Genomic DNA, 27674 nt, shown 5'->3' on the forward strand with positions numbered 1-27674 from the left:
CCTACTCCCAAGCTATCTGTAGATTTGTGCGAAAATTGGCTTGAAATTAACAAGGTATAGCGCACACAGCAACAGCGGTGCCGTCTAATACGCAGCTACAGCAGTGAGAAAATGGTGGCGACGGGGAAAATGGCTTGGTCTTATAGGGCAAGGACATGTGACATACACTGCCAATGACACATGCCCTTGCTTGTGTGAAAAACAGCACTTCGCTCCGTGTGTGCGCTGCTGATAGGCTGACAGACTGCACCTCCCCACAGCAAATGCGGGAAAGAGAAAAAAAAATGGAGATCTTCATTATTCCTGCAGAGATCCATCCCCTGCCCCTCCCCCCACCCCGCTGTACACTCAAACTGCGTATTAACATTAATTTTCATCATTACTGAGAAAAAATCCAGTTATGATTTTGGTGCACGAACAGTTATCGAACATAACCTCGAACAGCCGAATTTTTCTCAAATCGTTCGTGTTCGCCGAACGGCTCGAACACCGCCCAAAACAGCTCGAATTTGAGATTGGCGAACAGTTCGAGTAGAACAACGCTCATCTCTAGTCCTAAAGCCAAATTGGATATAATTCCACACCAAACCTAAAAAAGGGGGTGGACAAAAGTATTGGCACTGTTTGAAAAATCATGTGATGCTTCTCTAATTCGTGTAATTAACAGCACCTGTAACTTACCTGTGGCACCTAACAGGTGTTGGCAATAACTAAATCACACTTGCAGCCAGTTAACATGGATTAAAGTTGACTCAACCTCTGTCCTGTGTCCTTGTGTGTACTACATTGAGCATGGAGAAAAGAAAGAAGACCAAAGAACTGTCTGAGGACTTGAGAAACCAAATTGTGGGGAAGCATGAGCAATCTCAAGGCTACAAGTCCATCTCCAAAGACCTGAATGTTCCTGTGTCTTCCGTGCGCAGTGTCATCAAGAAGTTTAAAGCCCATGGCACTGTGGCTAACCTCCCTAGATGTGGACGGAAAAGAAAAATTGACGAGAGATTTCAACGCAAGATTGTGCGGATGGTGGATAAAGAACCTCGACTAACATCCAAACAAGTTCAAGCTGCCCTGCAGTCCGAGGGTACAACAGTGTCAACCCGTACTATCCGTCGGCGTCTGAATGAAAAGAGACTGTATGGTAGGATACCCAGGAAGACCCCACTTCTTATCCCGAGACATAAAAAAGCCAGGCTGGAGTTTGCCAAAACTTACCTGAGAAAGCCTAAAACGTTTTGGAAGAATGTTCTCTGGTCAGATGAGACAAAAGTAGAGCTTTTTGGGAAAAAGCATCAACATAGAGTGTACAGGAAAAAAAAAGAGGCATTCAAAGAAAAGAACACGGTCCCTACAGTCAAACATGGCGGAGGTTCCCTGATGTTTTGGGGTTGCTTTGCTGCCTCTGGCACTGGACTGCTTGACCGTGTGCATGGCATTATGAAGTCTGAAGACTACCAACAAATTTTGCAGCATAATGTAGGGCCCAGTGTGAGAAAGCTGGGTCTCCCTCAGAGGTCATGGGTCTTCCAGCAGGACAATGACCCAAAACACACTTCCGAAAGCACTATAAAATGATTTGAGAGAAAGCACTGGAGACTTCTAAGGTGGCCAGCAATGAGTCCAGACCTGAATCCCATAGAACACCTGTGGAGAGATCTCAAAATGGCAGTTTGGAGAAGGCACCCTTCAAATATCAGGGACCTGGAGCAGTTTGCCAAAGAAGAATGGTCTACAATTCCAGCAGAGCATTGTAAGAAACTCATTGATGGTTACCGGAAGCGGTTGTTCACAGTTATTTTGGCTAAAGGTTGTGCAACCAAGTATTAGGCTGAGGGTGTCAATACTTTTGTCTGGCAAATTTTGGAGTTTTGTGTGAAATGATCAATGATTTGATTTTTGCTTCATTCTCTTTTGTGTTTTTTCCTTGCAAGAAAATTAAATGAAGATAATAATACCAAAGAATTTGTGATTGCAATCATTTTCAGGAAGAAGCTGAGTATTATCTGACAGAATTGCAGGGGTGCCAATACTTTTGGCCACCACTGTATATATTGAAAAAAAAATGGGAGTAACCTGCTAACAGATTCTCTTTAAAGAATGTTGCAATGTGATACTTACAATAAAACTAATGAAAAGATTATTTATCGATAATATTAATATCATTATGTGATAAACTCCATACTGAAAATTATAAGAATATTAGAATCCACCAAGGAGCTCGATGTGAATATGAAATGATAAGGCCGAGCACAGACCATGAACGGACAATGGGGCTCATGCTTTATAATTTACAGAAATATTCTTTTAAATAAACACCTCCAGCAGCTGAGGTGTATTATGAGGTTCTGCAGCAGCTGAGGTGTATTATGAGGTTCTGCAGCAGCTGAGGTGTATTATGAGGTTCTGCAGCAGCTGTGGTGTATTATGAGGTTCTGCAGCAGCTGAGGTGAATTATGATGTTCTACAGCAGTGGAGGTGTATTATGAGGTTCTGCAGCAGCTGAGGTGAATTATGATGTTCTACAGCAGTGGAGGTGTATTATGAGGTTCTGTAGCAGCTGAGGTGTATTATGAGGTTCTGCAGCAGCTGAGGTGTATTATGAGGTTCTGCAGCAGCGGATGTTTATTATGAGGTTCTGCAGCAGCTGAGGTGTATTATGAGGTTCTGCAGCAGCTGAGGTGTATTATGAGGTTCTGCCGCAGCTGTGGTGTATTATGAGGTTCTGCAGCAGCTGAGGTGAATTATGATGTTCTACAGCAGTGGATGTTTATTATGAGGTTCTGCAGCAGCTGAGGTGTATTATGAGGTTCTGCAGCAGCTGAGGTGTATTATGAGGTTCTGCAGCAGCTGAGGTGTATTATGAGGTTCTGCAGCAGCTGAGGTGAATTATGATGTTCTACAGCAGTGGAGGTGTATTATGAGGTTCTGCAGCAGCTGAGGTGAATTATGATGTTCTACAGCAGTGGAGGTGTATTATGAGGTTCTGTAGCAGCTGAGGTGTATTATGAGGTTCTGCAGCAGCTGAGGTGTATTATGAGGTTCTGCAGCAGCGGATGTTTATTATGAGGTTCTGCAGCAGCTGAGGTGTATTATGAGGTTCTGCAGCAGCTGAGGTGTATTATGAGGTTCTGCAGCAGCTGTGGTGTATTATGAGGTTCTGCAGCAGCTGAGGTGAATTATGATGTTCTACAGCAGTGGATGTTTATTATGAGGTTCTGCAGCAGCTGAGGTGTATTATGAGGTTCTGCAGCAGCTGTGGTGTATTATGAGGTTCTGCAGCAGCTGAGGTGAATTATGATGTTCTGCAGCAGTGGAGGTTTATTATGAGGTTCTGCAGCAGCTGAGGTGTATTATGAGGTTCTGCAGCAGCTGAGGTGTATTATGAGGCTCTGCAGCAGCTGAGGTGTATTATGAGGTTCTGCAGCAGCTGAGGTGTATTATGAGGTTCTGCAGCAGCTGAGGTGTATTATGAGGCTCTGCAGCAGCTGAGGTGTATTATGAGGTTCTGCAGCAGCTGAGCTGTATTATGAGGTTCTGCAGCAGCTGAGGTGTATTATGAGGTTCTGCAGCAGCTGAGGTGTATTATGAGGTTCTGCAGCAGCTGAGGTGAATTATGATGTTCTGCAGCAGTGGAGGTTTATTATGAGGTTCTGCAGCAGCGGATGTTTATTATGAGGTTCTGCAGCAGCTGAGGTGTATTATGAGGTTCTGCAGCAGCTGAGGTGTATTATGAGGCTCTGCAGCAGCTGAGGTGTATTATGAGGTTCTGCAGCAGCTGAGGTGTATTATGAGGCTCTGCAGCAGCTGAGGTGTATTATGAGGTTCTGCAGCAGCTGAGCTGTATTATGAGGTTCTGCAGCAGCTGAGGTGTATTATGAGGTTCTGCAGCAGCTGAGGTGTATTATGATGTTCTGCAGCAGCTGAGGTGAATTATGATGTTCTGCAGCAGTGGAGGTTTATCATGATGTTCTGCAGCAGCGGATGTTTATTATGAGGTTCTGCAGCAGCTGAGGTGTATTATGAGGTTCTGCAGCAGCTGAGGTGTATTATGAGGTTCTGCAGCAGCTGAGGTGTATTATGAGGCTCTGCAGCAGCTGAGGTGTATTATGAGGTTCTGCAGCAGCTGAGGTGTATTATGAGGTTCTGCAGCAGCTGAGGGGAATTATGATGTTCTACAGCAGTGGAGGTGTATTATGAGGTTCTGCAGCAGCTGAGGTGAATTATGATGTTCTACAGCAGTGGAGGTGTATTATGAGGTTCTGTAGCAGCTGAGGTGTATTATGAGGTTCTGCAGCAGCTGAGGTGTATTATGAGTTTCTGCAGCAGCTGAGGTGTATTATGAGGTTCTGCAGCAGCTGTGGTGAATTATGATGTTCTACAGCAGTGGAGGTGTATTATGAGGTTCTGTAGCAGCTGAGGTGTATTTTGAGGTTCTGCAGCAGCTGAGGTGTATTATGAGGTTCTGCAGCAGCGGATGTTTATTTTGAGGTTCTGCAGCAGCTGAGGTGTATTATGAGGTTCTGCAGCAGCGGATGTTTATTTTGAGGTTCTGCAGCAGCTGAGGTGTATTATGAGGTTTTGCAGCAGCTGAGGTGTATTATGAGGTTCTGCAGCAGCTGTGGTGTATTATGAGGTTCTGCAGCAGCTGAGGTGAATTATGATGTTCTACAGCAGTGGATGTTTATTATGAGGTTCTGCAGCAGCTGAGGTGTATTATGAGGTTCTGCAGCAGCTGAGGTGTATTATGAGGTTCTGCAGCAGCTGTGGTGTATTATGAGGTTCTGCAGCAGCTGAGGTGAATTATGATGTTCTGCAGCAGTGGAGGTTTATTATGAGGTTCTGCAGCAGCGGATGTTTATTATGAGGTTCTGCAGCAGCTGAGGTGTATTATGAGGTTCTGCAGCAGCTGAGGTGTATTATGAGGCTCTGCAGCAGCTGAGGTGTATTATGAGGTTCTGCAGCAGCTGAGGTGTATTATGAGGCTCTGCAGCAGCTGAGGTGTATTATGAGGTTCTGCAGCAGCTGAGCTGTATTATGAGGTTCTGCAGCAGCTGAGGTGTATTATGAGGTTCTGCAGCAGCTGAGGTGTATTATGATGTTCTGCAGCAGCTGAGGTGAATTATGATGTTCTGCAGCAGTGGAGGTTTATCATGATGTTCTGCAGCAGCGGATGTTTATTATGAGGTTCTGCAGCAGCTGAGGTGTATTATGAGGTTCTGCAGCAGCTGAGGTGTATTATGAGGTTCTGCAGCAGCTGAGGTGTATTATGAGGCTCTGCAGCAGCTGAGGTGTATTATGAGGTTCTGCAGCAGCTGAGGTGTATTATGAGGTTCTGCAGCAGCTGAGGTGTATTATGAGGTTCTGCAGCAGCTGAGGTGTATTATGAGGTTCTGCAGCAGCTGAGGTGTATTATGAGGTTCTGCAGCAGCTGAGGGGAATTATGATGCTCTGCAGCAGTGGAGGTTTATTATGAGGTTCTGCAGCAGCGGATGTTTATTATGAGGTTCTGCAGCAGCTGAGGTGTATTATGATGTTCTGCAGCAGCTGAGCTGTATTATGAGGTTCTGCAGCTGCTGAGGTGTATTATGAGGTTCTGCAGCAGCTGAGGTGTATTATGAGGCTCTGCAGCAGCTGAGGTGTATTATGAGGTTCTGCAGCAGCTGAGGTGTATTATGAGGTTCTGCAGCAGCTGAGGTGTATTATGAGGTTCTGCAGCAGCTGAGGTGTACAGTCATGGCCAAAAGTTTTGAGAATGACACCAAAATGATATTTTCACATGATCTGCTGGCCTCTGGTTTTTATTAGTGTTTGTCTGATGTTTATATCACATACAGAAATATAATTGCAATCATATTATGAGTACCAATAAGTTATATTGACAGTTAGGCTGTGTGCCCACGTAGCATTTTTCAAGCGTATATGCTGCGGAATTTCCGCAGCGTAAACGCTTGAAAAACGCATGTATATCCGCACCCCATGGTCCCCAATGGCATTCCGCAATGTCAATGCCCATGCTGCGGATTTTTCCGCAGCGTATATGCTGCGGTCAAAAATCCGCAGCATGTTCATTAATTTTGCGGAAGCGCAGCGGAATCAATGTGCGGATGGTACCCAAGTCAGGATGAGAGGAGACTCTCATCCAGACCTGGGTACCAAAGAACCTGTAAAAAAAAGAATAAAATAAAGTTTATACTTATCTTCTGATGTTTTCCCTCCGTCGCGCTGTTGTCTGAAGGACCTGCCACGTCATTGAGTCATGTGACCCACCACATGACTCAATGACGTCACCGCAGGTCCTGCACACAACAGCGTGAGCCGCTCAAGCCTCCGGACGGGGCAGAGAATGCATCAGAAGGTGAGTATAAAGTTTATTTTTTTATTTTTTACCATTCTGAACAAGTTGTCAAGCACTTTTCCAAGTGATGCTTGGAGAAGTGCTTGATAACCCGCATGCGGAAATGCATGCAAAGACGCCTCACAAACGCTTCTACCTGGCGGGAAAACCGCATGTAATATCCGCATTCGATTTTCCCACCAGGGAGAAGCGTAAAAAATATGCTTCAGGTCCGCAACGTGGGCACATAGCCTCAGAATGAGTTAATGCAGCAAGTCAATATTTGCAGTGTTGCCCCTTCTTCTTCAAGACCTCTGTAATTCTCCTTGGCATGCTCTCAATCAACTTTTGGACCAAATCCTGACTGATAGCAGTCCATTCTTGCATAATCAATGCTTGCATTTTGCCAGAATTTGTTGGTTTTTGTTTGTCCACCCGTCTCTTGATGATTGACCACAAGTTCTCAATGGGATTAAGATCTGGGGAGTTTCCAGGCCATGGACCCAAAATCTCTATGTTTTGTTCCATGAGCCATTTAGTTATCACCTTTGCTTTATGGCAAGGTGCTCCATCATGCTGGAAAAGGCATTGTTGGGCGCCAAACTGCTCTTGGACGGTTGGGAGAAGTTGCTCTTGGAGGACATTCTGGTACCATTCTTTATTCATGGCTGTGGTTTTAGGCAAGACTGTGAGTGAGCCGATTCCCTTGGCTGAGAAGCAACCCCACACATGAATGGTTTCAGGATGCTTTACAGTTGGCATGAGACAAGACTGGTGGTAGCGCTCACCTCTTCTTCTCCGAATAAGCTGTTTTCCAGATGTCCCAAACAATCGAAAAGGGGATTCATCAGAGAAAATGACTTTGCCCCAGTCCTCAGCAGTCCACTCCCTGTACCTTTTGCAGAATATCAGTCGGTCCCTGATGTTTTTTCTGGAGAGAAGTGGCTTCTTTGCTGCCCTCCTTGAAACCAGCCCTTGCTCAAAGAGTCTCCGCCTCACAGTGCGTGCAGAAGCACTCACACCAGCCTGCTGCCATTCCTGAGCAAGCTCGGCACTGCTGTTAGTCCGATCCCGCAGCTGAAACAGTTTTAAGATACGGTCCTGGCGCTTGCTGGTCTTTCTTGGGCGCCCTGGAGCCTTTTTGACAACAATGGAAGCTCTCTCCTTGAAGTTCTTGATGATACGATAGATTGTTGACTGAGGTGCAATCTTTGTAGCTGCGATACTTTTCCCTGTTAGGCCATTTTTGTGCAGTGCAATGATGGCTGCACGTGTTTCTTTAGAGATAACCATGGTTAACTGAAGAGAAACAATGATACCAAGAACTAGCCTCCTTTTAAAGTGTCCAGTGATGTCATTCTTACTTAATCATGACTGATTGATCGTCAGCCCTGTCCTCATCAACACCCACACCTGTGTTAATGGATCAATCACTAAAACGATGTTAGCTGCTCCTTTTAAGGCAGGACTGCAATGATGTTGAAATGTGTTTTGGGGGTTAAAGGTCATTTTCTGGGCAAATATTGACTTTGCAAGTACAGTAATTGCTGTTAAGCTGATCAGTCTTTGACATTCAGGAGTATATGCAAATTGCCATTACAAAAAATGAAGCAGTAAACTTTGGAAAAATTACTATTTGTCTCATTCTCAATACTTTTGGCCATGACTGTATTATGAGGTTCTGCAGCAGCTGAGGTGTATTATGAGGTTCTGCAGCAGCTGAGGTGTATTATGAGCCTCTGCAGCAGCTGAGGTGTATTATGAGGTTCTGCAGCAGCTGAGGTATATTATGAGGTTCTGCAGCAGCTGAGGTGTATTATGAGGTTCTGCAGCAGCTGAGGTATATTATGAGGTTCTGCAGCAGCTGAGGTGTATTATGATGTTTTGCAGCAGCTGAGGTATATTATGAGGTTCTGCAGCAGCTGAGGTGTATTATGATGTTCTGCAGCAGCTGTGGTGTATTATTAGGTTCTGCAGCAGCTGAGGTGTATTATGATGTTCTGCAGCAGCTGAGGTGTATTATGAGGTTCTGCAGCAGCTGAAGTGTATTATGAGGTTCTGCAGCAGATGAGGTGTAATATGAGGTTCTGCAGCAGTTGAGTTGAATTACGATGTTCTGCAGCAGCTGAGGTGTATTATGATGCTCTGCAGCAGTTGAGGTGTATTATGATGTTCTGCAGCAGCTGAGTTGTATTATGAGGTTCTGCAGCAGCTGAGGTGTATTATGATGTTCAGCAGCAGCTGAGGTGTATTATGATGTTCTGCAGCAGTGGAGGTTTATTATGATGTTCTGCAGCAGCTGAGGTGAATTATGAGGTTCTGCAGCAGTGGATGTTTATTATGAGGTTCTGCAGCAGCTGAGGTGTATTATGAGCTTCTGCAGCAGCTGAGGTGTATTATGAGGCTCTGCAGCAGCTGAGGTGTATTATGATGTTCTGCAGCAGCTGAGGTGTATTATGATGTTCTGCAGCAGCTGAGGTGTATTATGAGGTTCTGCAGCAGCTGAGGTGTATTATGAGGTTCTGCCGCAGCTGAGGTGTATTATGAGGTTCTGCAGCAGCTGAGGTTTATTATGAGGTTCTGCTGCAGCTGAGGTTTATTATGAGGTTCGGCAGCAGCTGAGTTTATTACTAGGTTCTGCAGCAGCTGAGGTGTATTATGATGTTCTGCAGCAGCTGAGGTGTATTATGATGTTCTGCAGCAGCCGAGGTGTATTATGATGTTCTGCAGCAGCTGAGGTGTATTATGATGTTCTGCAGCAGCCGAGGTGTATTATGATGTTCTGCAGCAGCTGAGGTGTATTATGATGTTCTGCAGCAGCTGATGTGTATTATGATGTTCTGCAGCAGCTGAGGTGTACTATGATGTTCTGCAGCAGCTGAGGTGTATTATGAGGTTCTGCAGCAGCTGAGGTGTATTATGAGGTTCTGCCGCAGCTGAGGTGTATTATGAGGTTATGCAGCAGCTACGGTTTATTATGAGGTTCTGCTGCAGCTACGGTGTATTATGAGGCACTGCAGCAGCTGAGGTGTATTATGAGGTTCTGCAGCAGCTGAGGTTTATTATGAGGTTCTGCAGCAGCTGAGGTGCATTATGAAGTTCTGCAGCAGCTGAGGTGTATTATGAGGTTCTGCAGCAGCTGAGGTGTATTATGATGTTCTGCAGCAGCTGAGGTGTATTATGAGGTTCTGCTGCAGCTGAGTTGTATTATGGTGTTCTGCAGCAGCTGAGGTGTATTATGAGGTTCTGCCGCAGCTGAGGTATATTATGAGGTTCTGCAGCAGCTGAGGTGTATTATGATGTTCTGCAGCAGCTGAGGTGTTTATTATGATGTTCTGCAGCAGCTGAGTTCTATATTATGATGTTCTGCCGCAGCTGAGGTGTATTATGAGGTTCTGCAGCAGCTGAGGTGTATTATGAGGTTCTGCAGCAGCTGAGGTTTATTATGAGGTTCTGCTGCAGCTGAGGTGTATTATGAGGTTCTGCAGCAGCTGAGGTGTATTATGAGGTTCTGCAGCAGCTGAGGTGTATTATGATGTTCTGCAGCAGCTGAGGTGTATTATGAAGTTCTGCAGCAGCTGAGGTGTATTATGAGGTTCTGCAGTAGCTGAGGTGTATTATGATGTTCTGCAGCAGCTGAGGTTTATTATGAGGTTCTGCTGCAGCTGAGGTGTATTATGATGTTCTGCAGCTGCTGAGGTGTATTATGAGGTTCTGCAGCAGCTGAGGTGTATTATGATGTTCAGCAGCAGCTGAGGTGTATTATGAGGTTCTGCCGCAGCTGAGGTGTATTATGAGGTTCTGCAGCAGCTGAGGTGTATTATGAGGTTCTGCAGCAGCTGAGGTGTGTTATGATGTTCTGCAGCAGTTGAGGTGTTTATTATGATGTTCTGCAGCAGCTGAGTTCTATATTATGATGTTCTGCAGCAGCTGAGTTGTTTATTATGATGTTCTGCAGCAGCTGAGTTCTATATTATGATGTTCTGCAGCAGCTGAGGTGCATTATGAGGTTCTGCAGCAGCTGAGGTATATTATGAGGTTCTGTAGCAGCTGAGGTGTATTATGAGGTTCTGCAGCAGCTGAGGTGTATTATGATGTTCTGCAGCAGCTGAGGTGTATTATGAGTTTCTGCAGCAGTTGAGGTGTATTATGAGGTTCTGCAGCAGCTAAGGTGTATTATGAGGTTCTGCAGCAGCTGAGGTGTATTATGAGGCTCTGCTGCAGCTGAGGTGTATTATGAGGTTCTGCAGCAGCTGAGGTGTATTATGGTATTCTGCCGCAGCTGGCTTCTATATTATGATGTTGATTATGAGTTGCATATTATGATATTCTGCAGCAGCTGAGGTCTATTATGATGTTCTGCAGCAGCTGAGGTGTTTATTATGATGTTCTGCAGCAGGTGAGTACTATATTATGATGTTCTGCAGCAGCTGAGTTCAATATTATGATGTTCTGCAGCAGCTGAGTTGTTTATTATGATGTTCTGTAGCAGCTGAGTTCTATATTATGATGTTCTGCAGCAGCTGAGTTGTTTATTATGATGTTCTGTAGCAGCTGAGTTGTTTATGATGTTCTGCAGCAGCTGTGTTCTATATTATGATGTTCTGCAGCAGCTGAGTTGTTTATTATGATGTTCTGCAGCAGCTGAGTTCTATATTATGATGTTCTGCAGCAGCTGAGTTGTTTATTATGATGTTCTGCAGCAGCTGAGTTCCATATTATGATATTCTGCAACAGCTGAGATGTATTATAACGTTCTGCAGCTATATATTATGATGTTCTGCAGCAGCTGAGTTGTTTATTATGATGTTCTGCAGCAGCTGAGTTCTATATTATGATGTTCTGCAGCAGCTGAGTTGTTTATTATGATGTTCTGCAGCAGCTGAGTTCCATATTATGATGTTCTGCAACAGCTGAGATGTATTATAACGTTCTGCAGCTATATATTATGATGTTCTGCAGCAGCTGAGTTGTTTATTATGATGTTCTGCAGCACCTGAGTTCTATATCATGATGTTCTGCAACAGCTGAGATGTGTATTATAACGTTCTGCAGCTATATATTATGATGTTCTGCAGCAGCAGAGACACCGATTTATAAAATGCACATTGCAGCTGCTGAAGAACCTCATCTTAAAGAGAAAGGGATCCGCGCACATCCGTCAATCAGTGGCAGTGTCTGGTGTTTTCGCAGCGCCGTTTATCTCCGTATAACGACCTTTACATAAATAATAATAACTCCATTGATACAATTAATCCCAGAGATCAGCACTGCATTGTCCCTACATTGATACATTGTTTCATCTCATCATCATCCTCACTTTCCTGGATTTTTTTCACTACAATGTGTCTTCTCCCCTCCTCTGTCATCACAGTTGTGTCTGTATCCTGCTGCAATCCATTGCACCAAAACCCATCCCCTATACTGGAATCTATATGATCCTGGATGTAGCAGTGCTGAAGATGTCAGGCTGCAATGTCTCCCTCCACCATGCATTCATCACATCTCCAGTGCATAGCATTATTCTAGCCTTATAGAGGGGGAGGACAGTGCAGCAGCCATTGCCTAGTCCTGGGTCATGTCTTGAGTATTTTCCCATTTTCTTGCAGACACTTTCAGAAGGATCCTGGCTGCCATCTATCTGCTGTGTAGCATACAGAAAAGAGTAAGTGAATTCCAGGACAGGCTTCTTTCCCTCTCAGCATGCAGTAGTAATGAGAGGCAGAGAAGCAAGGAGAGAGAAAGAGGAGGAGGGGAAACAGAGAGAGAGAGGAAGAGGAAGAGACTGATCCTCACAAGCTTTGCAAAGCCAAGACTGGGAGCAAGCATCTCCATCCAGGACCAGGATCCAGGGGCTTGTGTGACCCAGAAACTCTCCTGGATCAGCAGCTGGACTATATAACAAGGGAGGGAGGGATATGAGCCTGGAAGGGCTGTGACTAGGCGAATTACAACAGGAAGGGGATGAATGATTTTTTTTTTTTTTTTTGCATCCTTCAACCAGATCTGCCTCATTCAAAGAATGCAAGCACTGTCAGGTAAGCAGCACCTACTGCAAGCACTGTCAATGCCTATTATGTGGATTCCTCCCATAGCCAATGCATAGTGTCTCCAGTTTCTAATAGGGGTGGGGCAGAAGAAGGCTTCCCCCCCCCCACATACCTCCATCAGTCCCCTCTTCAGTCTGTAATTACAGAGTCATAGCCATTGCCCATCAAGCCTACTATTATTCTTTTTATTTATTTTTTGTATTTGTTTATTTATTATTTGGTTGTAATTTTTTTTTTAATTTATTATTTATTTATTATTTGGTTGTATTTATTTACGATTATTTTTTGCATTTATTTATGCACTATTATTATTATTTTTTTGCATTTATTTATTAGTATTTTTATTATTTATTTATTTTATTGCAGTGTTTTTTCAGTATCGAGAGAAAAGCAAAAAGTGCATGGGGTCTAATTGATTTAGGATGTAAATGAAAGCAGAAGATACATGTGTATCAAGAGCTGCAATCTGCAGCACCACAGTCCAGGCTGCTTTCAGGTGCAGGAGCTGCTGCTGCTCTTTGCTGCTTCTATCCCCCCCCCCTTCCTCCATCAACATCTGAGGATTAATCCTTTACTGACAAAAGGTACAAAGAAGAAAAAAGGGGAGGTATATTTAATTATGCATTGTTTCCTATGATGGGGGAATCCTTGCTGCATCCTACTCCTATTGACTAGGAGACCACCTACTGTGATACCCCCCCCCCCTCTGTGCAAAAGCGGGAACATGGATGAAGTCATATGTAATGATGTGACCTAAATTTGCACATTGCCTGTTGCCCTAGAATCAGGCTGGAATAGACAAGGTGCAGTCATATTTTGCAAAAAAAAAAGCTTCCTTCCTTTCTGACTGTATAGTGTTAAGGTAAGGTTATGACATTATTGACTCGCTAATTGCTGGCTGGACATACTAAGGAGACTGGGGGGTTTACACTTGGTCTCTGTTTACTATAGGGAGGAGGGGGAGATAGACTTTGTGATGTCCTGACACCTGGGAAAGACAATGAATGACCTAGAATCTGTGTACGGTATTGCCTAATTTTGCTGAAATTTTCATTTTACGCAATTTTTTACATTTCTTATTTTAATTTTTTTTTTCATTTTTATGCCTGTTTATCCATGCAGTCCTATCGCTTTTAGGATTTTTTGGTGCAGTGGTTGCAGCTGTGTCATAATATCCTCCGACCAGGCTATAGGATTGTCAGTGACTTTTTTTTTTTAGGAGAGTTTTTGAGGTTGCAGATTTTCTTAAAGAAAAAAAACTCAACAAAAACTCATTGTGGGAATGGAGCCTTATGGGCTGTAGACTGTTTGTACTGCATGACTGCAGATTGCTGTCCGCGGTGCTGAAAGGCAGCTTACTCTATCCATTATAGCCCAAATCACTGCAGGCGACCGCAGCTGGCGCCCGGGCATCTGCTTGCAATGGCAGAGCTCATATCACCTGTAGGATTTTTCCATGTAGTCTCCCATTTATCGGCAACCTGTAGCATGTTCGCCATCTACAATCCCATCAGTCTTAAAACCCCTTTTGTGCTTATCATAGCTCGGGAGTTTTTATCTGAAAGCCAATAGTCAACACAATTCCGCTTGCTCCATCAGCGCACGTTGCTATATCCTCTAAATGGACAGATACATATAGCATCAGCCATCATCTCCTTTATAACACAGTCAGCCACAATAACGGCTCCGCTCACTCAATGTAACAGAAGTTGCTTAGTCTTTAAGCCTATCCATTAAATGTCTGCTGGTAATACTGTCCATAGGCGAGGTCAGTATCCTGCACTGACTCCATGCACTACCAACAATATTCTATCTATCTCCTATCTATCTATCTATCTATCTATCTATCTATCTATCTATCTATCTATCTATCTATCCATCTATCTATCTGTTATCTATGTATATCTATCTATTATTTATCTATTATCTATCTCTTATCTATCTATCTATCTATCTATCTATCCCTCTATCTATCTCTCTCTATCTATCTATGTATTATCTATCTATCTATCTATTATCTATCTATCTATTATCTATCTATCTATCTGTCCACCACGGATCTATCCATTGCACTGCAGGTACATCACTTAACGTATTTTAACATACGGCGTATATTTATTATATTCTATTTATCTAGTTTAAAACAAAAAGGATTAAAGCAGCATGAAAAGTAGATATGAAATGTCAGCCTTCAGGTTGCGACCCAACAACCGCACCATGCAAAAATGAAAAAACATAGGCAGCACACATAGGATAGGTGTCCAAAAGTGCAGCAAGTTTTAATCAGCCCAGTTGGGTGATACTTACAACACTTTTGAATAACTATACTAAGTGTGCTGCCTATGCTTTTTAATTTTTATCTATCTATCCATCTATCTATCTATCATCTATCTATCTATTATCTATCTATCTATCTATCTATCTATCTATCTATCATCTATCTGTCATCTATCTATTATCTATCTATTTATCTATATACTCATTTATTCATCCATCCATCCATGCATTCCATGTTGGTATATCCATATATAGATCTGTCAATGTAATAGGTAATTGGGTAAATTGACCCATGTTGTCTAGCTATCTGTCTATCTATCTATCTAGCTATCTATCTATCTAGCTATCACTTTAGCTAATTTCTTTCTTTTCTTCCCTTTTCTTCTTGCCCTTCCTTCCTTTCCTTTTTTCCCTTCCGTTTCCTTCCTTTTCGTTTCCTTCCTTCCTTTCTCTTTCTTTCTTTCCTTTCTTTCCTTTCTTTCTTTACTTCCTTTCTGTTTCCTTCCTTCTTTCCTTCCTTTCTTTCTTTTCTTCCTTCCTTTTTCTCTCCTTCTTTCCTTCCTTCTTTTCCTTTTTTATTCCTTCCATTCCTATCCTTGCCTTCCTTTCTTTTTTCCCTTCCTTTCTTCCTCTCTATTTCCTTTCTTACTTTCTCTTTCCTTCCTTCCATTCACTTTTTTCCTTCCTTTCTTTTCTTCCTTCCTTCCTTTCTCTTTCCTTTTCCTTCCTTCCTTTTCTTCCTTCTTTTCTCTTTCCTTCCTTCTTTTCTTTTTCCTTCCTTCCTTTTCTTCCTTCCTTTCTCTTTCCTTCCTTTCCCTTCCCTTCTTTCTTTCCTTCCTTCTTTTCCCTTCCTTCCTTTCCCTTCCTTCCTTCTCTTCTTTCCTTTCCCTTCCTTCCTTCTCTTCCTTCCTTTCTCTTTCCTTCCTTCCTTTCCCTTCCTTCCTTTCCCTTTCTTTCTTTCCTTCCTTTCTCTTCCTTCCTTGCTTCTTTCCTTCCTTCCTTTCTTTCATTCACCTATCTTCATATCTCTGTCTCTCTGTCCCTCCCTCCGTCTGCCTGTCTATCTATCTCGTACCTTTCTCTCTGTCCATAGATCGTTCTATCCATCGGACTACCGATATCAGACCTCGGTCAGATCACACAAGGGGAATGACCCAACCGCGTATTCAGCTCTTCTATTTCTGTAATGGACACAGTATAAATTCCTTGTTATTTGACACAACGAATGGAATAATAACTCATGGAATAATCACTGTGCGCAGAAGATCAGTGTAGCGCTGCACCCCGCTCTGCTCCATCTGTACCTCTGCTATCTCCCCGCATTCGTATACACGCGGTATACACGGGGTATTCTTGTCCTGTCAGCTCAGTTAATCCAAATGAGTAAGTTTTGCTTCGGCTTCTGAATGAACGCGCTGAAGAATTATTCCCAGATTATTTTGACAGATGTGTTTTGTGTGTTGTCAGGCGGAGGGTTTTTGTTTTGCATTATGTGTCTTTTGTCTGGAGATTCCTCGCTGGCTTTTTGTGTCCTTGCTTTATAAACAAGATGACTTTATTTCATTTTTTTGGGGGTAAATTGTTCTATTTTATGCCTTTTGTTCTTTGGCTGCATGATACATTTGTAATCGTTAACCAATTACAGCCGCAGAAAACACAGACGAGCCGGCAATCAAGAGGGGCTTATTATTGGGAGTGCGGAGCGTCTTTTTTTTTTTTTTGGAGCCGGGATAATGAGAAATACACGTGACTATGGTTCTCAATGCAGATTTGTAGGGAAGTGGCAGATTTGGAGATACTGATAAAATAGTATCTGCAGAATATGTGATACCCAAAATGATCCCAAAACCAACCAGCTTAAAGGGGTTGTCCAGTCTTAAGCTAAAAGTCACCATGGTATTTCAGACTTGTGAATCCTCACAACGCGCGTCAGGGTTCTTCGCTGTCAGCGCCGGGAGTGGGTAGTCATGTGATCGCAAGTATGGAATATGCATACATCCAGTCACATTCCGACTAGACTGTTTTTGGGCTCGCTCAATATCCTTGCCTTGAGCGAGGCCTCACCCATCTAGTTGGAATGTGCATATTGCCCGATCCCGATGCCATCATCAGAGAATCCTCACAGTGTGCACTGTGATATGAGGATTCACAAGTCTGCAGTCACGTAGAGTGACTGCAAACTTGTAGCCTAAGACTGGACAACCCCTTTAAACCAACCATCCCCTAAAATCTTTCTTAAAGGGAAAGGGCACCTGTAAACATCTTCTAAAAGGATGCTGAGATTTTTTAACACAAGTCCCTGGTAGAGGACTTTGTCATGTGACTTTCTCCGATCACTAGGATCAGACTTCCATGGTTCTTTGTTTTCTGATGCGAATATCCAAAGGTTCATATTTGTCATTGCCGACTACAGGTTACTGATTGGAGATCTACAATGCAGGAGTTAAGGGGTAACTATACTTTCTAGTAACTTTTCAGAATAAGCTGTCATCTGTGTGTACATGGCCATTTTTGGCATTTTCTCCAGGTTTCCCTTCTTCTGTAGACTCTCTCTGATAATTTGCAATTATTACCTGAGCTGGTGGGAGGAGACAAACTGCTATGATGTCTCTCATACACTGCACAACACACAGAGAAAGGGCTCTTCATTCCTTAGTTAACATACAATCAGAAGCAGCAGCCTGGAAGACAATATACAGCAGTACTGAGCAGTGTAGATGTCTATCTATCTCTAGGATGAGATAAAAGACTTGTTAGAAAGCTCAGCATAATCTTTTTGCGTCTCCCTCTACCTGTTTTCTCACTCTGCTCCTCACTCCTCCTCCCCACTTCCTTATCTATTGTAAGGCAGCACTAGTCATCATAATGGGGGATACTCGCTGCACCGGGTAAATTAGGCACACGTGCAATGTCCTTCCGGTATTTTCTCAATACAGCAGTTTATTATCTTATCATAAACCGAATATCACACAGTCCTTCTTAGTATATCACCGGCATGTTTACACACTTCACATCCGGGAGTCTCTCAAGTAGCAGACAGGCCCAATTGGCCCAAGTTACAGCCTTCAGCAAGGTAATACTATAGCAATGTCTATATAAGTGTCCATATTACAAAGTGTATTACCTTTGCCTGGTTTAGTTGCTGCAGTCCATTTAATCCGCCACCACTGTGGCTTTAAGGCTTTCCCAGGTGGGGGTCTCTAGCCGTCGTCCCGTCTAAGGCTACTGGAATGTTTCACTCACACCCATCCTGTCTGCGCCTTTCCGGATTCTTCACCAAGCCGCTGCCTTCCAAGGCCACTGGCATCTACACAAGATCCAGGCTCGACCTTTCAGGCTGCCAGGCTTCACGGTATCACGGTGTCCCACACACACAGGGAACAGGCCTCACGCCCCTCTCACAGAACACCTGTCTCCCATCAAGCAGGGTTTATATATGCATCCCGTGCACACACACACACACACATACTGACAGGATCTTGCTGATGTCACAGTCATGTGATCAGACAGACATTCTGTGCGTGCAGGACCTGTGCTATGTCACAGTCATGTGACCAGTCACCTGAGGGGGAAGGTACATGGTCAGGTAAAACACATCCTGGACCATTACCGTAATGCCAGCAAGTCGCTGCATTACACTATCGAATATAATAGCTCTTCACTGTGCTGGCTGTCCATCTTAACCTGATCTAGACAGAGTTGAACCGTTTTGTCAGACTGGATGGCGAGTTCACGAAGCAGTTAGGGGAAGAAGATCTTTGATAAGATATTTTACAAAGTTTCTTAAATTTGCTGGTATTTATGATTTATGCAAAGTTCCGTGAAAGTATAATTCCACTTTAAATGGTACAGAACTCATAGTATGAACATGTACCAAAAATCAGCTCTTTCTTGGTTTCGTACAGAGCTCAAAGGCTTGTTACGTTAAGTTCTAGTCATTGATGAAGGTAAAGATTGATCTCTACTGATGACATCTTCTGAAATGTCTCTTGTACACCTTCCATAAGACAACGCTACTCTAAATAAGTCACGTGACGGCAAAATATCATGGTGGATAAACTTGTACATTTTAATTTATCAACCTTTGTTTCTTAGCCAACTCTTAGTCAAAGTTGATTGACTTTTGCTTTTTCCATGGAGAACGTAAATGCACATTGTTAAAATTGTAGGCAATATTTTATCTATGGCGTCCATAATGCCTTTTTTGGTGTAAAGTCATCTACGAAGTTTTTCGTTCATCCATGTCACGATATCTCCAGTAGGGCTAAGCCAACATTGGCTGGACATGTTTAGACATCTTGAAAAGTTTTCACGATTTATAAGATGGGCCACCTGGTCTTCCTTTAATAGGTGGGTCTATCAGCTCCAGTTTTGCTTTTCTTATCTAGATTTGCATCTAACTTTGATGCAAAACTTTTGCAATGGCTTAAAATTAGGCAAATAATGGGAACCCATCACATTGAACATGGCGTCGAATCTGGGCGTAGTATGTGACAAAGCAGAAGGAGCTGAAAGGACTTTTTTATAGTCTTATGGGGAAAGATTCAGTAGAACTTTTTTTTCTAGACTTAGGAGTCCTGTTAAAGACCACCCACTGGACTACTAACCTCAGAATTAAAATGAGTGAATTACAAGTTGTATTGGATCTTTTCCCAGCATGACCACAGATTCACTACATTCTTAACATGATCATCTTTTTTATTAAAAAAGCTGGTAGGATAAATTGTGAAACATCTCCTTAACGTCTAATTAAGTTGATTTCCTTGACCCTCATTTTAACCATCAAATAATTTATATACTGAGACTGCTATTTAAAGGGTCTGTCTGGTGAAAACAAGTTATCACCTATCCACTTAGGATAGCTGATAACTTACTGATCGGTAGGTGTCCGATCATTAGGACCTGCACCGATCGCCAGAATAGACAATGTTTATTCAAATTACAAAAATGGAGTGGCATTCATTCTCCATGGGACTTCGGGAAAAAGTTGAAGCAGCTCCATAGTGAATGAATAGAATAGTGAATATTCCATATAGAAAGAATAGAGTGGCAGTTGAGCATGCATACTGCTTCTCCATTCTAATGTGGATAAAAGTGTCCGTTCTGCAAATTAGTGCTGGTCCCAGCAGGTCGGACCACCACAGATCAACAAGTTATTCACCAAACAACCCCTTTTACTATGTCTAACACTAAGAAAGACCAGGGGTTAATAGTCACGTGCCTTCAGCCTTCTTCTTCCTTCTTCCTTCATCCTTCTTTTTCCTTCTTCGTTCTTCTTTCTTCTTCCTTCTTCATCTTCCTTCTTCTTACTTCTTGTTCTTTCTTCTCCTTCTTCTTCTCCTCCTTCTTCTCTTCCTTCTTCTCCTACTTCTTCTTCTACTTCCTCTCCTACTTCTTCTCCTCCTTCTTCTTCTCCTACTTCTTCTCTTCCTTCTTCTTCTCTTCCTTCCTCTTTTCCTCCTTCTTCTCTTACTTCTCTTCTTTCTTCTCCTTTTTTTCTTCTTCTTCTTCTTCTCCTTCTCCTTCTACTCCTCCATATTTTCCTTCTTCTCCTCCTTCTCCTCCTTCTTCTCCTTCTGCTCCTTCTTCTTCTTCTGCTCCTTCTCCTTCTTCTCCTCCTCTCCCTTCTTCTTCTTCCTTCTTATTCTTCTTTGTTCTTCCTTTTTTCTTCTTCCTTCTTCTTCTCGTTATAATTATGCTCCCCATCCTAGGGAGATCATCTTACAAAATGTTACAGCAATTTGATCTTGGTTGGATCTTCCCATTATTGGTCTTGTCTTATAGATCTTGCCTTTATTGGATTTACTATACTCATTAGTAGACATTTTAGACTATATTGGCAGCAAGGGATACATAAAATTCTTTCCTTCAATCTTTTTCTCTATGTTCTCATTCCTCCACTATACATACAAGTCAATGAAAGTGATTGCCTTGGACTAAAATAGTATTTGATCTTTTTTTTGATCTCCATCCCTTTCCATGTGTTGGGTCTAGTTTTGCAGCTCATTCCCATTGAAGTTGACATGTGCAATATCAAATACGGTCTATAAAATAGAGCGGCATTGGAGATTACTTTTTTTTCCCAATCTTGGACAACCCCTTTAAAATATATTGAGCTGGTCTAACTGTATGGTGATGCAACTACTTTGTGTTTGTTCGTAAACATAGAATTTATAGGAAAACAGTTGGCATACATGTAGTCAATAGTTTTCAGTAGTCCACCATTGAACGATGTATGGATCAATATTACCCATTTGGATAAGGTGAAGGGAACTGATCCCCTGCTTGATGTTTGTGAATACTCGTTTAGTGCTTTGTTCTTGTGGTTATTTTTTACATTAGTCTTTTTTTAGTTGTTTGTATGTATTTTAGTCATAGTGGGCATCGTATGCCGCGTTAAAGGGTTGTCCAGCCTTAGGCTACAAGTCTGCAGTCACTCTATGTGACTGCAGACTTGTGAATCCTCACATTGCACACAGTATGTACTGTGACGAGTCTCTAATGCCAGAGTCGGGAGCAGGCGGCTGGCAAGTATGCGATTTGCATACTTTCAGCCACATTCCGACTAGACGTGTCTGACCTCACTTACAACACTTGCATTGAGAGAGGTTGCGCATGCCTAGTCGGCATGTGACCGGCATGTATGCAAATTGCATACTTATTGCCTCTTGAGAAAGCCTTAGTATACATCGCGAAACGCGCGTTGAGGCTACCTCCAGCTCGCCTCCCCTGGCGCACACAACCCCATTTTTTCTGGTAAGGTTAAAAATTATACAATCCTTTTTGGCTCTGTCTTATGATACTTTAAACTATTTACCTATACCTTACCATGGTGATGTCTGCCTGCACTGCACTTTTTATAGTGCTATAATGTGAGGGATTTGTGTCTTGGGGTTTGTGGGTTTGGCTTTATTCACTGTCCGCTTTTGTTGGTTTCTTATCTACTCTTGTTTTGTATGCATTTATACTTGTAATTGATGAGTAATAACAAATAAAAATGTTATATACCATTTACTCCTGGTTCTCTTGGTATTCCAGACTTGTAGCCCAAGGTTGGACATCCCCCTTTAAGTGCTTTTTTGTGTTTTTGTACAGTGCACACAAAGCTCAGAAACATTTTTTGCATGTGTAATTATAGGGGTTGTCTCAACTTCAAAAATGGCTGCAATTACAAAGTGCTTGTAAAAACAACTTACTTTGTAATTTACCTTTTATTAAACATCCTCTCCGTTCTCAAGAACATAGGGATTTTTAATTTTATAATTTACGACACATTATCTAGGATACTATATACTTCTGCAGTCTGTGAGAGGTGGCCGGTTTCCCAGACAAGGAGCGTGCACTTGCAAGCACAGCTCTGGAGCCGGCTGGATTGCTCCTATGCTCCTCCCATGCTGCAGAGGTAAAGCTTCTTCTGCATGCAACTGTCATGTTCTTGGGTTCAAACACTTGAGCCTGTCTTTTGTGGTTGGCTTCTCTGTCTGCCGTGTCACAGTGGACACACCTTCTTCCAGGTGTTTAGGATCTGTTATTCTAACTGCAGTCGGTTAGGCATAACACAGGTGTTTTCATTTTGTGCCCTATCACCTTTTGGGTGCAGCTTTATATTCTGTCCCCTTGCTGGTATTTCCTGCTGTAGCTTAAAGCCAGTCAGTGAAATTCTAGCTAGGGTTTATCTCATACTTTACTCACTCTGGGATATTTTGTTTTTTTCAGCATACTTACCCTTTCATAGGTAATTCACACTCTGCTCTGCCCTCTGGTTCTTTAGGAGGAACATGAAGCGTTCGACGGCCTTTCAAGCAGCATGGGTCAGAGCTTCCATCTTCTAGTCTGTAGCCCTTCTCACGCAGGAATCATTAGGGACTGTGGGGTCAGGATCTATAGTCTGTACAGGAACTTGCAATTTTTTAGTTTGTTACCTATTTTCCCGGGGGAGCTGCTACACTATCATAACAGCAACATAGTAAAGTGCACAGTTCAGACCAGTGACATGACTGTGGTTCTGGTCCGATCTATCAATCTTCAGGAGCACACTGCACCCAGGCAAGTAGATAGCTGGGAGGCAAGGGAGCAGTGTGCTCCTGATGAATGAAAATTAGACAACTAATTTAATTGAGGAAAACTCAGAAAAATTGCTGTTTTTGAACAAAAAAATATTGTCTCTAATAGACTTTTATTGTAGCTTCAGTTTCCTTGTATTGAATACTTTGGCATTTTTTTATATGGCTGATTCAGGGTCTAGTACTAAATACATGTCAACCAGAAGTCTATGAGATATGGAGGTGAGATATGGTACGTCAGACCCGTACTCTTCATGCTTAGCAGAGCACCAGAGATATATTGTTCTGTACCCAGCACTTGGCCGAGCTGGTCATTGCTTGGTTATAGTTCACACTGCAGGGGCGCAGACAGTACCGCTATACACTGTATGCATTATACTACAGGAGACAGTCGGTGGTGTGTGGTAACCTTTCACATTTGTGCACATTGGGAAACATACACTGGTTTCTTACCTCTCCTGCTGAGCCGGTGATTTAGCAGCCATCTGTAGCTGTGCGACCATTTCTCATCATTACATCTGTCTATTACAGGCTTCCAGGTAGTTATAGGAGAACGTTTTATCCTTCAAATAAAAATGGAACATCAAAACGAAAGCCGGGTTTTTATTTCACATTTGTGCTGAAAGTATCAATGTATTTCTCTCCATCTTCGTGAAGCCTTACTCATCTTGTTTTTGCCAAATTTTCTTTCTTATTGCTATTTCTTTTCCTTCATTATTTCTTTCCTTTTTTCCCCATGATTTTATCTTTCTATTCTTTTTGCCTTCTCCTTCACCTCCCTTCTTTCTACTCTTTGTTTTCTTTTTTTCTTATTGGTCTACACTGTGTGCAGAATTATTAGGCAAATGCGTATTTTGATCACATGATACTTTTTATACATGTTGTCCTACTCCAAGCTGCATAGGCTTGAGAGCCAACTACCAATTAAGTAAATCTGGTGATGTGCATCTCTGTAATGAGGAGGGGTGTTGACTAATGACATCAACACCCTATATAAGGTGTGCTTAATTATTAGGCAACTTCCTTTCCTTTGGCAAAATGGGTCAGAAGAAAGATTTGACGGGTTCTGAAAAGTCCAAAATTGTGAGATGTCTTGCAGAGGGATGCCGCAGTCTTGAAATTTCCAAACTTTTGAATTGTGATCACAATTATGGGCTGATGAAATGAGAGTGGCTCTTGATGGGCCAGATGGATGGGCCAGAGGCTGGATCAGTAAAGGGCAGAGAGCTCCACTCCGACTCAGACGCCAGAAAGGTGGAGGTGGGGTACTGGTATGGGCTAGTATCATCAAAGATGAACTTGTGGGACCTTTTCGGGTTGAGGATGGAGTGAAGCTCAACTCCCAGACCTACTGCCAGTTTCTGGAAGACAACTTCTTCAAGCAGTGGTACAGGAAGAAGTCGGTATCGTTCAAGAAAAACATGATTTTCATGCAGGACAATGCTCCATCACATGCATCCAACTACTCCACAGTGTGGCTGGCCAGTAAAGGTCTAAAAGAAGAAAAAATAATGACATGGCCCCCTTGTTCACCTGATCTGAACCCCGTAGAGAACCTGTGGTCCATCATAAAATGTGAGATCTACAGGGAGGGAAAACAGTACACCTCTCGGAACAGTGTCTGGGAGGCTGTGGTGGCTGCTGCACGCAATGTTGATCGAAAACAGATCAAGCAACTGACAGAGTCTATGGATGGAAGGCTGTTGAGTGTCATCATAAAGAAAGGTGGCTATACTGATCACTAATTTTTTTGGTTTTTGTTTTTGCATGTCAGAAATGTTTATTTCTAAATTTTGTGCACTGATATTGGTTTACCTGGTGAAAATAAACAAGTGAGATGGGATTATATTTGGTTTTTATTAAGTTGCCTAATAATTCTGCACAGTAATAGTTACCTGCACAAACAGATATCCTCCTAAGATAGCCAAATCGAAAAAAAAAGCCACTCCAACTTCCAAAAATATTAAGCTTGGATATTTAGGAGTCTTTTGGGTTGATTGAGAACATAGTTGTTGTTCAATAATAAAAATAATCCTCTAAAATACTACTTGCCTAATAATTCTGCACACAGTGTATTGCTTAATGCATCATTTTATTCTTTCTTCTTTGCCCTTTTCTCTTTTTTCTTCATCTCAATCATTTTTTCTCATTCTCTTCTTTTCATATCTTTTCTTTGTTCTTTCTTTTTTTCTTCCTCGGTCTCTTACTTTCTTTTATTTTTCTTTCTCTTTTACTTTATTTCTGTTTGCTCTTTCTTTTTTATTTTCTTGATATCTATCTATCTATCTATCTATCTATCTATCTATCTATCTATCTGTCTGTCTGTCTGTCTATCTATCTTCACCTTTACTCTTTCTTACTTTCTTGTTTTCTTTCCTTTCCCTATTCCTTTCTTTCTTTCTTTTCCTTCCAATCTCTTTTTTCTTTCTTTTTCTTTCTTTCATTCTCTGTCATTTCTTTTTCTTTGTGTCCCCTTCCTTCCCTCCTCTTTCTTTCTTTGATTCTTTCTTTCTTTTCTTTTTCTCACTCTGTCCTCTTCCTTCCTTTCTTTCTTTTTGCTTCTTTCTTTTTTTCTCTTTCTGTCCTCTTTCTTCCTCCCTTTCTTTTTATCTCTGTGCACTTTGTTTCTCTTCTGTTCTCTTTTCTTTTCTCTCTCTCTGTCCTCTTCCTTCCCTCCTCTCTTTCTTTTTCCTTCTTTCTTTTCTTTTTCTCTCTTTGTCCTCTTTCTTCCTCCCTTTCTTTCTTTTTCTTTTTATCTCTGTCCTCTTTCTTTTTCTTTCTTTCTCTTTCTTTTCTTTTTCTCTCTCTCTGTCTTCTTCCTTTCTTCCTCTCTTTCTCTCTCTCTTTCTTTCTCTCTTTTCTTTCTCTTATCTCTCCCACTTCTTTATCTTCTTCTTTGCGTTGTTTCTTTCTTTCATTCTTTTCTCCTTCTGTTTTCCTTTACTTCGTTCTTTCTCTTCTTCCTCTTCTTTCTCTTTTTTTTTCATCATATTTTTCCACTTCTTGTTTATCTTCTTTCTTATCCATTTTATTTCCCTTTCTTTTCTTCAAAGCAGATTTGTTGTAGTCAGAGCTGGAAAAACAACGATGCTACAATGTAATTGGAAAGGGTATTTGACTAATTTACTAAAAGCTTCATGTCTATAAACTTGGTCCATTTGGAGTTTTCTGACTATTGGAGTTTCTTTTCTTGCTTGCTATAAGCTGCACATCTGAGCCTCGAATTTGTCTCTTTTACTAACAGAACTTGACAACATCCTTCACAAAATCTGGCAGGCCTTCTTATTGGCCCTGTGTCTAACAGGAGTTCAAAGATGGCCGACCTGGGCTCCCTCATTCGGCCTCTGGCCTCCATCGCAGATGAGCTGACGGTGGGAGCTGCCTCCAACTACTTAGATGTCTCGGTCACTATTGCCGGCAGCAGAACTTCTGGAATCAGATATCTCCCATTGTGGCTGATGCTGAAGTGTCGCCTTTATTATCTGTACATTTTTGGCCCTTGGTGCTAACTGCACAGCACCGGCTTGTAATAAATGACTAATGGTGCCAAGAGGTTTCACCTGTGCAATATCTGCCCAAGTACGGTGTAAACTGAATCAGTGAGGGTCTTGTCTTGTTTTTCCATCTTTCCTGATTTTTCCACTTTTCCTTTTAATCTTCTCATTCCTCTTTTTCTCTTATTTATCTTCTTCCTTTTTTCTTCTTTGTTTTACTCTCTTATTCTCATCATTCTAATTTTTCTTTTTGTTTTTGATACTCTTCATTGCATTCTCTTTTTTCTTGCTTTCCTTATCTTTTAGTTGTTCTCTTCATCAGTATCTTCTTTTTTCTTCTGTATTGTGCTTCCTTCTTCTTCTTTTTGATCATCCTCATTACATTCTTTCTCTTTTTTCTTATTTTCCTTCTTATCATCTTACCTCTTTGTTATTCATCATTATCTCCTTTTCTTCTTCATCTTCTTTATTTCTGTCTTATTTTCCTTCCTTCTTCCTCTTCTTTTTCTTCTTCATCATCACCTTTTTGATGATCCTTGTTATATATTCTCTCTTCTTATTTTCCTCCTCCTCATCTTTCCTCTTTGTTGTTCATTTTCATCGTCTTCTTATTATTCCTTTTCTTCTTTTTGATCTTCCTCACTTACTTTCTCTTTTTCCTTATTTTCATTCTTATCATCTTTACCCTTTGCTGTTCATCATTACTTTCTTTTTTCCTTCGTCATCTTTTTTCTGTCTTATTTTACTTCCTTCTTCTTCTCCTTCTTTTTCTTCGTCTTTAGGATGACTGTCATTACATTCTCTCTCTTATTTCCCTTCTTATCATCTTTCCTCTTTGTTGTTCATCATTAACTTCTTTTTTTCTTCATTTTTTTTCTTCCTTATTTTCCTTCCTTCTTCTTTTTCTTCATCATATTCTTGCTTTTGATTATCATTATATTCTCTCTCCTTTTTCTTATTTTCCTTATCTTCCTTGTTTGTTGTTCTCGTCATCATTATCTTCTTTTTTTTCTTCTACATCTTTTTTTCTTCCTTAATTTACTTCCTGCAACTTCTTCTTATTATTCTTTTTTATCTTCTTCATTACATTCTTTCTCTTCTTATTTTCCTTTTTATCATCATTCCTCTTCTTCAACCTCTTCACCATTATCATCCTATTTTTTTCTCCTCTTTATCATCCTACTTCTTCTTCTTCGCCATCTTCTGTCTCTCGTTTCCATCAGCTTATTATATTTCATGACGTTTTCTGACAATTGTTGGTCCATAAAGCAAAAAAAACTGCCCTTGAGTCATATTAGACCATTGGAAAATGATGCTAAATCCTTTTGCATATATTTATGGATGTAGAAAGACATAGCATTCTTGTTCTAAGGCTGGGATATTATTATTATTATTATTATTTATTATTATAGCGCCATTTATTCCATGGCGCTTTACATGTGATAGGGATATACAT

The 27674-nt window shown here is 41.7% G+C and overlaps 1 protein-coding gene across 3 annotated transcripts in view; it reads left to right on the forward strand.

Annotated features, from left to right (window-relative positions):
• Nucleotides 1–11740: 11740 nt before the first annotated feature.
• Nucleotides 11741–27674, forward strand: part of SYT3 (synaptotagmin 3) — a 288139-nt gene continuing 272205 nt past the window's right edge. The window contains exon 1 of one of the 3 annotated variants that reach the window (XM_073655996.1): nt 11741–12372. In XM_073655996.1, coding sequence (XP_073512097.1) covers nt 12299–12372 — 74 coding nt within the window. In that variant the 5' untranslated portion in view covers nt 11741–12298. Of the gene's footprint in view, nt 12373–13092; nt 13247–27674 lie in introns of those variants that run through there. The other 2 variants (XM_073655997.1, XM_073655998.1) reach the window with 2 other exon arrangements.

The sequence above is a fragment of the Phyllobates terribilis genome, unplaced genomic scaffold, assembly GCF_046119375.1.
Source record: "Phyllobates terribilis strain yellow unplaced genomic scaffold, ASM4611937v1 Scaffold_12__6_contigs__length_324123572, whole genome shotgun sequence".
NCBI classification, from domain to species: domain Eukaryota; kingdom Metazoa; phylum Chordata; class Amphibia; order Anura; family Dendrobatidae; genus Phyllobates; species Phyllobates terribilis.